The 16091-nt window shown below is 42.9% G+C and overlaps 2 protein-coding genes across 2 annotated transcripts; both read left to right on the top strand.

Annotated features, from left to right (window-relative positions):
- Nucleotides 1-1242: 1242 nt before the first annotated feature.
- On the top strand, nucleotides 1243-4177 carry LOC105894735 (proenkephalin-A-B). Its single transcript, XM_012821280.3, has 3 exons — nucleotides 1243-1566; nucleotides 1815-1956; nucleotides 3349-4177. The coding sequence occupies exons 2-3, from the start codon at nucleotides 1819-1821 to the stop codon at nucleotides 4033-4035; spliced, it is 825 nt and encodes a 274-aa protein (XP_012676734.2). The 5' UTR covers nucleotides 1243-1566; nucleotides 1815-1818; the 3' UTR covers nucleotides 4036-4177.
- Nucleotides 4178-7308: 3131 nt separating this feature from the next.
- LOC116224441 (epidermal retinol dehydrogenase 2-like) lies at nucleotides 7309-15077 on the top strand. The gene is made up of 7 exons (XM_031584202.2): nucleotides 7309-7637; nucleotides 8176-8516; nucleotides 10608-10739; nucleotides 10979-11078; nucleotides 11381-11525; nucleotides 14074-14199; nucleotides 14569-15077. Exons 2-7 carry the CDS (start codon nucleotides 8196-8198, stop codon nucleotides 14663-14665), a joined length of 921 nt encoding a protein of 306 aa, XP_031440062.1. The 5' UTR covers nucleotides 7309-7637; nucleotides 8176-8195; the 3' UTR covers nucleotides 14666-15077.
- The last annotated feature ends 1014 nt before the right edge of the window (nucleotides 15078-16091 follow it).

Genomic DNA, 16091 nt, shown 5'->3' with positions numbered 1-16091 from the left:
CAGCTGATGAAGTAGATCAATAGAAGTCCATTTGGATGGCATGTTTCTTCCCTTGTTAGTCATTTTGGAGAAAAGAGCCTACCAAGAGCTCTGCAGGCTGTGTGAAAGCTAAATGGAGGTGTGTGTGAAACCTGAGTGACTGAACACTCTGCCTTTCTTTAGCTTGTGTGTGTGTGTGTGTGTGTGTGTGTGTGTGTGTGTGTGTGTGTGTGTGTGTGTGTGTGTGTGGTGTGTGTGTGTGTGTGTGTGTGTGTGTGTGTGTGTGTGTGTGAAACCTGAGTGACTGAACACTCTGCCTTTCTTTAGCTTGTGTGTGTGTGTGTGTGTGTGTGTGTGTGTGTGTGTGTGTCTGTGTGTGTGTGTGTGTGTGTGTGTGTGTGTGTGTGTGTGTGACTGAACACCGTGCCTTTCTTTAGCTTGTGTAGGCTGGATATTTTTGTGGTAGATGATAGTGGGTGTGCAGAGTATGAGTATGTAAGTGGCATTAGTAGTCAGTCAAACAGGACTGTCCAGAGAGAACACCAAAGAGACGAATATTTAGGTGCGATGGACCCTGTGGCTACAACCACACCTGCTCTTCTCTGTGGAGCAAACCAAATGTACGCCAACTGTAATTGCATGTAATTACAAACACTTATTATTAGAGAAATCTTCAATATGGAAGTATTTTTTTTTATGCAATGTGTCAGTTCAAAAAGTGACGTACAGTCACTGTCGAAGTACAAGGGGAAAGTAACAATGCTCAAATTCTTTCTTGTTTTGGGGTCATTTCTAAAGTATGTTTGTGAAAGAACTATGTTGCTTGGTGTTCTTCTCGCAATTTGAGGCTTTTATCTTTGGGCTTTGTTTTACCTCTGGACAAGATTACACCAAAATGACTGTGGCTCCATCAAGGGGAGAGAAATGATTCCTTCCCTTTCCCATTCCTTTGTTCTCAATGGGCTCTTGCTGTGAAATTCCTCTGATTATAAGGATGTGGAGAGACGGTATGAGAGCTGTATGATGGCATATATTTAGTTAATACATACCAAGAGTCATGGGAGGCCAAATGTGTGCATCTCGCATCACTAAATTATCATAATATAAGTTTATGAGTGATGGGTGATATTTTAGCCTGACCTCGATCCTATTATATTTTCTTCAGAATGTGGACACCTCCCACCCCCGTGAGTTCTGTGTGCGTCATTTAACGTCAGTTGTAACTTTCCCCCGACTAGAGGGATTCACTCCCGCGCTACATGTCGCTGCTTTTAAAGATGAGACTGCGCGCACACAAGACAGCAAGGTCGCATGTTAACGCGCTCTGATGTAGCATAGAGCCGACTGCTGCGCAAAGCTCCCGAGACTGACGCAATTTAAACAGTGACTGCGCTGTGCTGAGCTTCTCTCTATCTTTCAAACTCTTTCTCGCTCTGTCTTTCAAATACACGCACCCCTTGACAAGCACACTTGCGTCCAGTTTGTTGAGCTTGGGGATCTAGTGTCTTCATTTGGTCTGCAAGACGAAGCCCACATCGGAGCGCAACAGAAGTTAAGGGCACCGTCAGATCGCGCAAATCAGAAGAAGTGAGTATCCAAGTTAGGCCTCATGATGCAGAATTTTATCACATGTACTAAATGATAAATGTATATGATATGTTTGTGTGCGGGAAAAGTCTGTACATTGTTTTGACAAGTATATCATAAGACAAGGCGTACAATGCAACACGTAATCTTTTAGTATTTATTTTCTGTTGTGTTGTAGATGTTTTTAACGTATTGAAAAAGAGCTTTCATATCTGATATCTATACTAAAGTATTTATCATCCGTTCAGCTCAATGGCGGTACCGATGAACTTCTGTTGTCTGGCTATCTTAAGCGCATACCTCGCGCTTACGGCTCAAGCGGACTGTGGTACCGACTGTGCGTACTGCGCAGTGCAGGAGAGCTTTCGAAAATCCGACATCAACCCAACTGTAAGTACAGTTATTATCTAAACTCTGTCTCACAACTTAACTTGTATTCGGTTTTGTAAGGAGGGCAATTATTCCTTTATTCCCGCGCGTCGTGAGTGATCGATGGAGAGCACGGTGCGTAAAATAATGCTGTATTTTCGCCACAGTCTCTCTTTAGCCACAATGGAGATGTAAGAAAAATGTACATATACAAAAACAGCGCTTTGATTTCATAAATTGCAAAGCTAATTATTTCAAAAAGTCTTCATAATCCATTTACATTTCTTTTTGTAAACATTCCAAGCTTTCCAAACATTTAAGCTTTCCACACGGATTTAGGATCACGCAATTTCCTAAAACGCTATTTAGTATTTGTAATTATATAATGGGAGTGAATCCATTTAGTTTTAAATTAAACCATTGAAATAGTTTTTTTGCGTCTTAGATCAGTCTACCATTTTAAAATGCAATCACAAAATGTGACTCGACCAATAACAGCGTTAAGTATACGAAGTACATTCAAGTGTCCTTTTCATGGGGTTTGGGATTTATTTTGCAAACAAGAGTGTTTTGATTTAGGGTCCTGAATAAGAGTAGCCCATAGACACAAACATCAGAATGACCATGAGGTCACATTGGACGTAAATTAATTAAAATATGAAACAAGTCTGGTGATATTTACATAAATCAAATGTGACTTGGAGTCAAACAACATGAGTCATTTTGCTGATGCTTTGATCTGTGCATAAACTCAAATTTGATATTTTAATGTAGTGGCTCCCAATTGTGTGTTTGTGTGTTTGTGTATGAGAGAGCGATAGAGAAAGAGAGAGAGAGAGAGAGAGAGAGAGAGAGAGAGAGAGAGAGAAAGAAAGGGAGTGTCTCTTCAGTTCTACTTTGTGCCAGCAGGCTGCAGTAATACACAACATAAAAGTGCCGAGAGAAGGCAATGCATTAGGTAGAACACATGTTCACACACACACACACACACACACACACACACACACACACACACACACACACACACACACACACACACACACATGCTTGAATGGTCATATGTCAAAACACCCTGGTGTCCACTGTTTTTTGTTCCCTGCTCTGGGCACTAAATGAGGGTAATTATATACATTTGAGGTCCCTGGGTTCCTGAATGGTTTAAAACACTAGAATGAATGTGGGTTTACTTTTCTGTGTGTTTAAATGTGTGTGTGTGTGTGTGTGTGTACGCCATAAAGCCCCAGTGTGTGTGTGTGTGTGGGTGTGTGCACAAATGAGAGCCAGGGCCTTAAAAGCCTTTGATGTGCACAGTGATGTGTGTATGGCCAGCTCACAACCACAGCCTGAACAACAGCGAGGCACATCAACTGTAATGACTCTCATTTTCATTCACCCGTTGTGTGCCTTCCCCAGATGTGTATGTGGCAGTGCGCGGCCGACTTCTCCGGCGGAAGCTCATGGGGTCCGTGCCGAGACCTCCTGCAGAGCTCCAACACAGCTGCCACGGCCGCCGCCGCCGCCACCGCCGAGAGCGAGGACCTCCCCACCGAGCCGGAGCAGCAGCAGGACGCCCAGCTGCACCAGCTGGCCAAGAAATACGGCGGCTTTATGAAGCGCTACGGCGGGTTCATGAAGCGCTACGGCGGGTTCATGAAGCGCTACGGCGGGTTCATGAAGAAGAGCGACGAGACGTACGGCCTGGAGCCCGACGACATCGACCACGGCCGAGAGATCCTGACGTTTCGCACGGAGAGGGGAGACGGAGAGAAGGGGGTGGACTCTCTCAGCGTGCTGAGGGAGCTGCTCAGTGCAAAGGGCGGGGAGGAGGCCGCCGAGGGCATAGCCAAACGCTACGGGGGCTTCATGCGAAGGGCCGGGCTTTATGACTCACTGAGTGGGGGGGCACGACCCCTGCAGAAGCGATATGGGGGCTTCATGCGACGGGTGGGTTGGCCCGAGTGGCTGGAGGAGAGCAAGCGATACGGGGGCTTCATGAGGCGCTCGCCAGGGGAGGATGAGGAGGGGGTGGAGGAAGAGGAGGGGGAGGAAGAGCAAGAGCCGCAGATGGAGAAGAGGTATGGAGGATTCATGGGATACTGAGCTGCCTACAGACTGAGCGATCGATTGAGACATCTTCTGTTTTGCCCCCTGTTCTTCTTGTGTCAACTCTGTTTTGCCTCCTGTTCTGCTTGGTCCTGATGCAGCTCCTGTTGAGTCTTCTTCTTCTTCTTCTTCTTCTTCTTCTTCTTCTTCTTCTTCTTCTTCTTCTTGTTTGGTCCATGCTCCCCTTCCTGACTCAAGACATGCACATGTGTACGGGTGTACACTCTGATTGCGAAACACAGACACGTGCATGTATGTACACAGACACAAACACACACACAAACACACAAACACACACACACAAACACACACACACAAACACACACACAAACACACACACACAAACACACACACAAACACACACACACAAACACACACACAAACACACACACAAACACACACACGTCTCATCTCTCAGTGCTTTGCCCTGTCGTCTATCTATTTATCTGTCCCTTTTTTGTCTTTCTCTTCACAGAAACACTCTCCTTAACTGCTGCATGTTGTATCGCATTGAAACACATACTCCACACGATCCACATTTAATGAAGCTGCCAGTTAAAACAAAGCATTACTGTTACCCTGACAACAGTTGCGTACTGCAGAATGCGCCACAATCTCAAATGTTTCGAACCAAAGCTGTCACACTTTTTACACATAGTCCCTGACGAGTGCTCCTGCTTCTGCTACTGTGCAGACCTCTGTTGAATGTTCGAGGCACTGAGTTCGTTCTAATTTGTGGTTATAGTTCCACATACCTCTTTTGTATGCATTTGTCTCTTTTTTTTTTGTATTGATGTGTCTCCCGTCTATATCACATAGCTGTACAGATGAAATAAAGTGGTCTAACTGCACACTCTGGCGTGACTCGTGAATTAACATGTCAATTTGGACGGTGACAGGACTCTCCATCATCGCAGTCTCCCTGCATTCATCACAGGTTTCTGGGTGGGTGCGCTCAGCTCTATCTGGGAGTAATGGGCTGGAGAACAACATCTCTGATATACTCTCCCTCCTCCTCCTCTGCTCCTCCACCGCTCCTCCACCACCACCCCCATCTCTCTCATCTCTCTCCCCAACTCATAAAAAGAGCAGTAATGGCCGTGGAGTCGGAGATGGGCTGTAGTTAGACTCGGCGTCGTGAGGCGTAATCGCTTGATCGACGTACTCTGCGCGTTAAAAGGGGTCGCAAATGGAATGCAGGATATTGGTGCCATCATTATGGAGACCCGATACAGAGCTCGGGCTGCTGTGTGAGGAGAAATAATCAATATGCCCTTTCACTTTAGTATTCACTCTCTCCACCCCACTCCTTTTCTGTTCCTTTCGTCACCTGCCCACATGGTATTTATGAGACATCGTGACATCATGGTTACACCTCATGCTTGATCTTTTTAAAACCTTTTTCTATTTATGAGCTAGCGTCATCAGAGTCAGGTCAGACTACAATCAAGGTGGAACCCAATGATCCTTCATTTAAAGACACAATGACTGTAGGAGATTTAGTATTACAAATACAAATCACACCAGCTAAATGAACCAACTTTTCTTCAGTCCGTTCTGAACACAATACATTTTCATTACATACACACACAAACAAATGTATTTTCTGTAGGTTTTCTGTAGTGTACTCTGTCCATCGTACAGTGTCCAAGTTTAGCAGTGTGTTTTAACATTTCGTTAAAAGGATCGCTCTATTATATCTCTATTGTGTCATATCTGGCAATCCTTATGGATAAGGTGACATTGCACTGTGCCCGACCTACACTGTGTTGTGTTGTAATGGGTGAAGGTTAAAGTGCAATGTGCTATGCTTTTTTCAAACTTTATCTGATTATTATTTTTTTCAGATTGTACAGCAAGAATACAATTACAAAAGCAGATATGAAGAAATGTTGGTCATCCCCAACAAATGTAGGAGCACAAGTCATGCTCAGTCTTTCACAAAAGTGTTCCCCTTTGACCAACATTTGAGGGACCTATGTCTTCATATCCATCTGCAGCATCTGTAGTGAATGCCTGTGTTCATAGTAACTTTAAGACATCCATGTACAATCAATCGGGTCTTAAAGACGGTAGTTGGGAGCAGTTAACTCAATGGATATGTGCAGAGCAGTGTAAAATAAACTCTAACTTCACTTGGTACATAAGGAATACAAGTGTTAGAATGCTACAGGAAGGGTCAACTTCATTCCATTTCTTATCAAATTTAAAGAAAACTGCAAATGAATCCAGTCAGCAATAAGGTTTTCCATTATTACAGTGGTATGACAATATAATGTGCTGTCACGGGTTTTCTATGTTGTTGCTATAACCAGAGTACAACCACACATGTAAGCTTTAGTATATTATTTCAAAGTGTATTTTCAACAATTACATTTTAAATAATTGTTCTTTGAATAAGCATATAAAAAACACTGACAAAAGTAGCATTCTTTAACCAATTACACTTGTCTGTTAGCAGGAGTACACTTGAAAGTACAGTTCAGTATACCTCTATTTATATGTAAGATACGTAGGTATTCCAACAGGTATTCCGTTTATTGTTGAGTAATAATGATGAGTCAAAGTGCTTAACAGCAAAGAAATGACGCGCACAAAGAAATTACATGCACAGTGATCCACAAAAAAATAAACATCAAATAAATATAAAACATAAAAACTAAGATAAAGTGCATAAAATAGAATAAAATGAACATAAAAACAGGGATAGAGTGCATAAAGATTTAAGATAAAAAAATAGAACTCATAAAATGCATAACATAAGATATAAAATAAAACTCTGCAGCGATATAGTTTATCTAACCCCTTAATTTTACTTGTGACAACAAAATGAGATGATGGCAGATGATTAGAAGATGGCAAAAAATAGTGTTGGCTTATATGTGGTACTGACAGCTGCATTCATATGTCAGATAGACACTGGCTCACACTAGAAGCCCTGACTGCCACTTCAGACGGAAAAATACGGCAGGTGCATGTTTCTATCTCTCATTTGTCAGAAATGAACAGATAGGCTGGGCCTACGAAGCAATCAGCATGGATATAATCTGTTTCCAACAAGTAGGCCTATTGAAATCTGAACAAGAAATAAATGTGCTGATTAAGAAATAAACTTGTGTGGCTTGCGCGTGAGATGGAGAAATAGATTTACCCACAATGCATTGCACCGAGGCAGAGTTCAGTAGTATGACGAGGTCAAGAGTGCAATGTTTGTCTCTACGATACAAATATGAAGAGCACTAATGGACACAGAAGACCAAATGCTATCACTAATTGATGAATTCTGAGGTCCGGGGGCTAAGAAGAAACCTCAAAGGCTGGTGTACATCCCAAACATAATTTCTCCCCGCTGAAGAATGGTCTGTCCACTGGCAACGTTACAGGAACTTCTGGGAGCTAAGTAGTTAAAATGAGACCACGCCTTTCACATCCTGTCCCGTTACAAATCGGAAGGGTCTGTGAACTTTGAGTCGATTTAAACACGGAGAGCAGTGAAAGTAGAGGTCCAAAGGTTGTAAACTCCATCGCGGATATAAAAGATATAGGTCTTGTTCTTCAATGTCATAATCTCGGCGAGTCGATTAATTGATACGTGAGAGGTAAGTAGTTTCTGTAACAGTAGACCAAACCCGTACGCTTCTTACGCTGTCAAGATGTTATTGTAGTGATGAGGAGAGTTATGTAGTGATGAGGCCTTATTGTTCAGACAGCCAATTACACGGACATCAGGTCATTGCGTTTTTGCTTGCGCTAAACGGAACGCTTTCACTGTCGATCTTAACTTTTTAGCTTGTCACAGGTAAAATACTTTTAAGAGTGTGTGTGTGGATATGTGTGAGAGAAAGAGGGAGAGTACAGAGCACTTTGGTCGCTCTGTACCACAAATCATAATATGCTCAATAGTCAATATTGACACACTTTTGTACAGAGCCGCACACTACTGATACCTTGTGTTTGTGGTTATGGCAGAGTTTTAGAATAATATCTTTGCTAACCAACAGCAAACTGTTCATGATGCTTTTTGCAGTTATTTTTATCTACTTATAAATTCCCAGTGTAAAACATAAATGAGCTGTCAAGACAAAATGCTTGTCACACACACACAGTCAGTAACCCAAGCTTATGTCTCACTGGCAGGACTCCATCCATTGTCCAGCATGAATTTCCTGTTAGAGACACTGCAGGTGCTCGTCATGACCCTGTATTATAACCTGGAGAACGTGGTCCGGATGGTTATTCCTGTCCGGCGTAAAAGTGTCGCTGGGGAAATAGTTCTGATTACCGGTGCGGGGAGCGGCATTGGTCGGCTCCTGGCACTGGACTTTGCTAGGCTGGGTGCCAGACTTGTGCTATGGGACATCAACCAGGAGGGGACGAAGGAGACGGCTCGTCTCCTCTTGGAGCAGCACAGCAACAGGGCCAACACCTACGTCTGTGACTGCAGTGATCGCGCAGAGGTCTACCGGGTAGCCGACCAGGTGAGAAAACCTCAGCACCACACACACACACACACACACACACTTACACACACACACACTTACACACACACACACACTTACACACACACACACACACACACTTACACACACACACACACACACACACACACACACACACACACACACACACACACACACACACACTTACACACACACACACACACACACACACACACACACACACACACACACACACACACACACAGACACACACACACACACACACACACACACACACACTTACACACACACACACACACACACACACTTACACACACACACACACACACACACACACACTTACACACACACACACACACACACACACACACACACTTACACACACACACACACACACACACACTTACACACACACACACACACACACACACACACACACTTACACACACACACTTACACACACACACACACACACACACACACACACACTTACACACACACACACACACACACTTACACACACACACACACTTACACACACTTACACACACACACACACACACACACACACACACACACACACACACACACACTTACACACACACACACACACACACTTACACACACACACACACTTACACACACTTACACACACACACACACACACACACACACACACACACACACACACACACACACACACACTTACACACACACACACACACACACACACACTTACACACACACACACACACACACACACACACACACACACACACACCGTCAAAACATGTTTTCTCACAAAACTGTGCGATGATGACCTCAGTCTTTGAGCAATTGAGACACCTGCTGAAGTGAAGAATCGACGACCTACTTGATGTTGTCACTCAAACAAGGGACAAAGAGGAGTGCTAAGCCGGAAGACAGCTGGGATGTTCTCTCCTTTCATCTGTCCACCTTCCTTTGCATAACTGCTCGTATCTCCGCTCGTATCGCCCGTGTTGCCCAGGGGGGCCACTCCCACATCGCCAATGCTGTTTGTTGTGCCCTCAGCCATCTTGTGTTCAGTGTACACAGCAGAAGTCTGACGGATGGTAAACGCACCCGAAGCCATGAGGGTTTGAGGGTAGTGGGCGGGTAAGGAGAGTCAATCAAATTGTAATTATAAAAGGCTCCCCAGTAAAAAGAGAATAGATTTCAGTGGGCTCTGCTTGAGGCATATGTTTTTAAAGAGCACATATGGTTGTTCTTCTCTGAGAACGCAAGACAGGTACAAGGGAGTTGAAATGCTCTGAATGGTATTGTCCACACAATAGCCAGGTAATGAGGCGAAGAGAATGTGGAGCTTAGCGGCAGCCGAATGGAGACACTGATGTGAGGGAGGGAGCATGCAGGGAGGCCGTTCAGAGACAGACGTGTGTGTGTGTGTACAAGGACTAGTTAAACAAAACAACAGCACACTGAGACTGAGACAGAAGTGTGTACAAGGACTAGTTAAACAAAACAACAGCACACTGAGACGGAGACAGACGTGTGTGTGTACAAGGACTAGTTAAACAAAACAACAGCACACTGAGACGGAGAAATGCCGTTGAGCAGTTGAAGTAGAAACATACAGTATACACGAAGTAGAAATGTATACGCAAAGAATGAACTAAATCTATGGATGCAATTTAGATAAATCTCCATTTAAAACAAAGAACAAAAGAACATTAGCTCGAATAAGTTCAAATTGAATGAATTGAGGTCAGTAAATACCCTAAACTGTTCCAAAAAATAGATTGTTGGATAGTTTGACGCTGGTTTCATGCCAGCTGTAATTACTTGATAAATTAATATACCAGCACCACAATAATGAATTAAAGCCTATATTTTAGCTGACCAATAAGCTTCAACCATCACTGCAAATGAAAAACAGCACAAAGGTGCCTGCCCCCTTAAAACAGCCTGCGAGTTTCTGCAGTGGACGAGCGCCAAATGACCATGACTGAACTTTAGGGTCAGGATGAGTTCATTTGAGAGTGGACATGGCAAACCTATTTAATATGAAGCATTTGTGTGATGTGTGTATGTGTGCAAATGTCAGTGTGATGTGTTTGCATTCATCAGGTCAAAAGAGAGGTAGGTGATGTGACCATTCTGATCAACAATGCGGGTATTGTAACGGGAAAGAAGTTTCTGGAATCTCCAGATGCCCTTATAGAAAAGACCGTCCAGGTTAACAGCATGGCACACTTCTGGGTAAGTGTGTATCCTATAGCAAAATTGTTTGTTTTATTTTATGGTGTGTCAATAAACAGTAGTCTTTTTTTACTGCTTCTTTATCAACATCAAAACAGGCAAGCTTGTATTCAAGTGCATAATTCAACTATCTAGTTACGCAGTCATTCATTTAGCTTTCAATTCGCTTTTTGTCTTTAGTGAGGCATTTACTTAAGAATAAACCTGTGATGATTATTTTGTGTGTCTGTTTAACATAGACCTACAAGGCGTTTCTCCCAGCAATGATTGCGGGTAACCATGGTCACCTTGTTAGCATTGCTAGCTCTGCTGGACTGATTGGAGTTAATGCACTAGCAGGTACCGTATACTTTCATTCTCACTCACTTAGGCAAATAGCTGCATAAAAACACATGCCCAGTCCTTCACCCTTGTCTTGTTTGTAGACTACTGTGCCATACAAACACATGCCCAGTCCTTCACCCTTGTCTTGTTTGTAGACTACTGTGCCATACACACACATGCCCAGTCCTTCACCCTTGTCTTGTTTGTAGACTACTGTGCCATACAAACACATGCCCAGTCCTTCACCCTTGTCTTGTTTGTAGACTACTGTGCCATAAAAACACATGCCCAGTCCTTCACCCTTGTCTTGTTTGTAGACTACTGTGCCAGTAAGTTCGCTGCAGTAGGCTTTGCGGAGTCTATGGCTCTGGAGCTGCTGGCCACAGGAGTAGACGGAGTGAAGACCACCATTGTCTGTCCATTCTTCATCAACACGGGCATGTTTGATGGAGCCAATACAAAGTAATTCACATTGGATATTTTTCTCTGTGTGTGTGTGTGTGTGTGTGTGCAAGCTCTTTTTCATTGATTTTTTTCCTTCAAATCAGTAGGCCTAACAAAAGGAAGTTTGATTTGTGGCAAATCAGTAGAGAACTGTATGTGCAAAAAAATGTGATGCGTGATATTGTTTCAAAGGTACACATCAGCAACTCCTGTTTCCTGATTTCCTCATGTGCCCTGAGAGGAAGTGGTAGAAGTGGTATGCAAAACAGGTCGTTTAGAAACGTGCTGAGTGGAAGGAGAAGCAGTCATATGTCAGTTAATCACAGAAGCCATGTTGAGATGAGATTGGAGAAAATGGGACTAGTCAAGGCAAATTTAGGTACCTTGCTAAAATGTGTAAAACCATGTATCGCACCATGAGAAAGCATTGCAGTATTACGCTGTAAAGTTGAAAAGTATAAGTAAGAGTGTCCTTTTAAAGCTGTACATAATAAAGATATGGATTACAAATAATCCAACATAATCCATATTAATATGAATAAACATGAAAAGAGGAGCTATTAAGAGCAAACATTTACCAAAAAGCTGACTGAAATTTAGGTGATGTAGATTAAAACAAATAATAGTACTTAAATGTTAGATTTTTGTTTGTCCCTCGATTGAGTCACAAACTCTGGGCCTTAAACATGCCTGTTGATTTGCAGTGTTTGGACAGGCGACTGTAGAGTTGCTCCCCGTGTCATATCATTGATAATATGGAGGAACAGGAGTCTGGTCTGGAAGCAGCCCAGGTTGCCCAGTCACCTCTGAGGGTCAGAAGAGGCTTAGGTCTGACACCTGAGAACACACCTTCAGACAGGGGAGGAGAGGGAGAGGGAGCGGAGGAGCGACTGATTGTGACTGACAGGCGGACAGGTTCAGGTCTCCTCCTGCCCTAAGACACGGCTCCCATGTCACCTTAGATCTCAGTGTGAGTGTGTGACTGAGGTGTGTGTGTGTGTTTACACCAACATTTCTTTCTAAATAAAGATATGACGCAAGCGCGCACGTAAGAAACAAGATAGTATTCAAAACACAGTAGATATGGGGAACATAAGGGCACTTATAAAATAAGGACGAGTATGAGTTCCTAGCTCTTAAACTCAGAACATCAATATGGGTCAGAGATATGTGTTAGATATGGTCAATATGGGTCAGAGATCTTGTTCAGTGTTAGATATGGTCTAGATATGGGTTAAGAGATCAGTATTAGATATGAGTACTGGCCATGAAGTCATAGTTCACATAAACAAAGAAAATATGCTTCATTACATAAGGTATGTATAGTTTATAAACATATACTGCAACTAACCATTGTAAGCAACACCACAGAGCCTGTTTTCTACTGGTTGTTTGACCACGTCTGCGTGAAAATAACACTATTGGGGCCTCAAACCTTACAGACATACACAAAAAATGTGTTTAAGGAAAAGATAATTGAACTCTTCTAAAGTTTAGGAAGCAGGTGTTATTGATATTATCAAAAAGCAGCTGTCTCAATTGTTTACAATGATTGTTTGCAATGATCTCTCTGAAAGGAATACATGGGCTTTGATTTTTTTGTGACTTGTTTTGAAGTGGAATTTTGAAAGGTGTGACTGTCTGTCTCTGTCTCTGTCTCTCTGTGTGTATGTGTGTCTGTCTCTGTCTCTGTCTCTCTGTGTGTATGTGTGTCTGTCTCTGTGTCTGTCTCTCTGTGTCAATGTGTGTCTCTCTGTCTCTCTGTGTGTATGTGTGTCTGTCTCTGTGTCTGTCTCTCTGTGTATGTGTGTCTGTCTGTCTCTCTGTCTCTGTGTGTGTCTGTCTCTCTGTGTGTATGTGTGTCTGTCTCTGTGTCTGTCTCTCTGTGTGTATGTGTGCCTGTCTGTCTCTCTGTGTGTATGTGTGTCTGTCTGTCTCTCTGTGTGTATGTGTGCCTGTCTGTCTCTGTCTCTCTGTCTCTCTGTGTGTCTGTCTGTGTCTGTCTCTCTGTGTGTATGTGTGTCTGTCTGTCTCTCTGTGTGTATGTGTGCCTGTCTGTCTCTGTCTCTCTGTCTCTCTGTGTGTCTGTCTGTGTCTGTCTCTCTGTGTGTATGTGTGTCTGTCTGTCTCTGTCTCTCTGTCTCTCTGTGTGTCTGTCTGTCTCTGTCTCTCTGTGTGTATGTGTGTCTGTCTGTCTCTCTGTGTGTATGTGTGTCTGTCTCTGTCTCTCTGTGTGTATGTGTGCCTGTCTGTCTCTCTGTGTGTATGTGTGTCTGTCTGTCTCTGTCTCTCTGTGTGTATGTGTGTCTGTCTGTGTCTGTCTCTCTGTGTGTATGTGTGTCTGTCTGTCTCTGTCTCTCTGTGTGTATGTGTGCCTGCCTGTCTCTGTCTCTCTGTCTCTCTGTGTGTATGTGTGTCTTGTTTCTTTCCTTTTGTTAACTCTTTGTCCGTCAGCGTTTTCTCTCTGTATAAATAAAGCTTCTGATGAATGGATTGTTACTGATGGGTTGATGGTGTGTGTTTGGATGCGTGTGAGTGTCTCATCAGTACTTTCGTTGTGTTGCAGGTGGCCCATAATGATGCCCATTCTTCAGCCAGATTATGTGTGCAGAAAGATTGTAGACGCCATTCAGAGGGATCAGGTGTATCTGTACATGCCACGCATTCTTTACACGGTCATCGCAATGAAGAAGTGAGTGACCTCTGAACTCTCCCCCTGCATCTCCATGCTGTTACCTAATACAAACAAATATACACACATATACCGTACATGCGGTCATTATGGTAGTTCTGAACATCTATTTCTTTTTCACATCTTGTACGTATTAGTGACTATTTCTCAGATGTGCTACTGCAGTGACTGTGCCTCTAGGCACACAAACATCCGTTGTTTATTACCCCTAGATGTGGAGTAAAAACAGAAATGACCATAAAAACTAAACTGATAGGGTTAGTGTTAGCATGTAATGCTGTATGTGTGTATTTGTGTGCTATTCTCATCAAGTGCTATTTGTTCTATAGTTCCATAACTCTCTTTTGTTTGTTCTTTTACCTCTTTTAGCATTTTGCCCACAAAGCTCGGCGTGTTGCTGGGACAGTATATGGGAGCGTTTGACTTCATGTCAGAATTCAAAGGTCGCACGAAGAAGATTGAGTGACCCTGAAGAAAAAGCACTTATTAACTGAACTGAAGTCAAGTAACATGCATTGCAGAGAGATATTAACTGACTAGATGGTCAAAACATTTTTATGAAGGTAATGCCCATTCAGAAAGCTGCTCGATATTTACAAAGACAGAAAAATCTGAATGGAATATAATGAAGGAAAGAATGTATCTGTGCCCTATTCACATATTTCAGCGTTTGTACTATAAAGAAGTATGCCGTCCACAAATGCATGGTAAAATGCATTACATGACGTGTAGGATTTTCTCTTTGAAGTGATTTTTTAAAAATCTTTTTTTTTAATTGTTTTTACCTGTAGGAATGTGACTAATTGTTGTTGACTGTGAAGCACTTCATCTTTGCTGACCACTTAGGTCTCATAAAATATCTTCATCTAACCATCAAATCATTCTTTCATCAAAGTGTTTAACTTACACATCCACACACACACACACTGTGAGTGAGATAGATATCTGCCTTGTGTGAAACAGCCCTTGAAATTGTTTTGTCCAGCCTGTGCCCTTGCAGAGACCTTATGTAAGGAGTGGTCGGGATAACACTGCTTCATGCTGTGCGATCATTGCCTACCTGTGAGGGGGCAATCCTTCCTTTTTTAATCGTGCAGAGAATGTATACTTAAAGAGAACATTCAGAGTTTAATGGCTATGACAACATAAACTCTTCCAACATATTTCAGTGCTCATTCCATTTCCAATTTAAAATCAGGCCTTTATGGCAGGAGGTTCTAAATCCTCCTATAGAACTGCATACACAATTATACCTCTTGACGACGTGGTGAGCGTGTGTACGGCAGGGGGTATGAGTTGGAGTGGTAAGTGTACGATCAGGAGAAATAGGGTAAGGTGTGAATTATGTGTAATCATTGCTCTCTGTCCTCTGCTTTGACAGTTAATGCATATTTTAAATGACGCGGTGGACTAAGGTTCATCCTTGCCTTAAGAAAGAGGCGTTTTGTTGAATGACTGCAGCACCATCTAGTGGCCAAACTGCAGAGGTTGGACAATACTGTTGCATATCATTCATGCCATCCAGATTGCCCACCATGCTCTCTGTTGTGTAATTAGTCTCGTGGGTTGAGAGACATATGGCCATTTTCTAAATCTTAAGCTATGGAGAGCGCAAAGGCTCTAAATAAAATAATGTATCTTTTTACTTGCACATTACTACATACTGGACCTGGCCCGTGATGGCACAACATGCTGCAAGCTATTACACCACGGTCAGTTACCACCCCTACCAATATCAATACAAGGACCATGTAACATAACTCATGTCAACCTTAATTACCTTACTGGACTAAAGAGTTCGCTCAACTCTTCACAGACCAGGTTTGATAAACCCTGAGCTAAGGGCCTGGAGACCATGTCATGTTGGACAGGCGTCTCCATCATAAGACTGG

This window comes from Clupea harengus, chromosome 17 (genome assembly GCF_900700415.2).
Source record: "Clupea harengus chromosome 17, Ch_v2.0.2, whole genome shotgun sequence".
Taxonomy (NCBI): domain Eukaryota; kingdom Metazoa; phylum Chordata; class Actinopteri; order Clupeiformes; family Clupeidae; genus Clupea; species Clupea harengus.
Note: the sequence above shows the minus strand (reverse complement) of the source record. Positions and strands in the feature narration are given on the sequence as shown.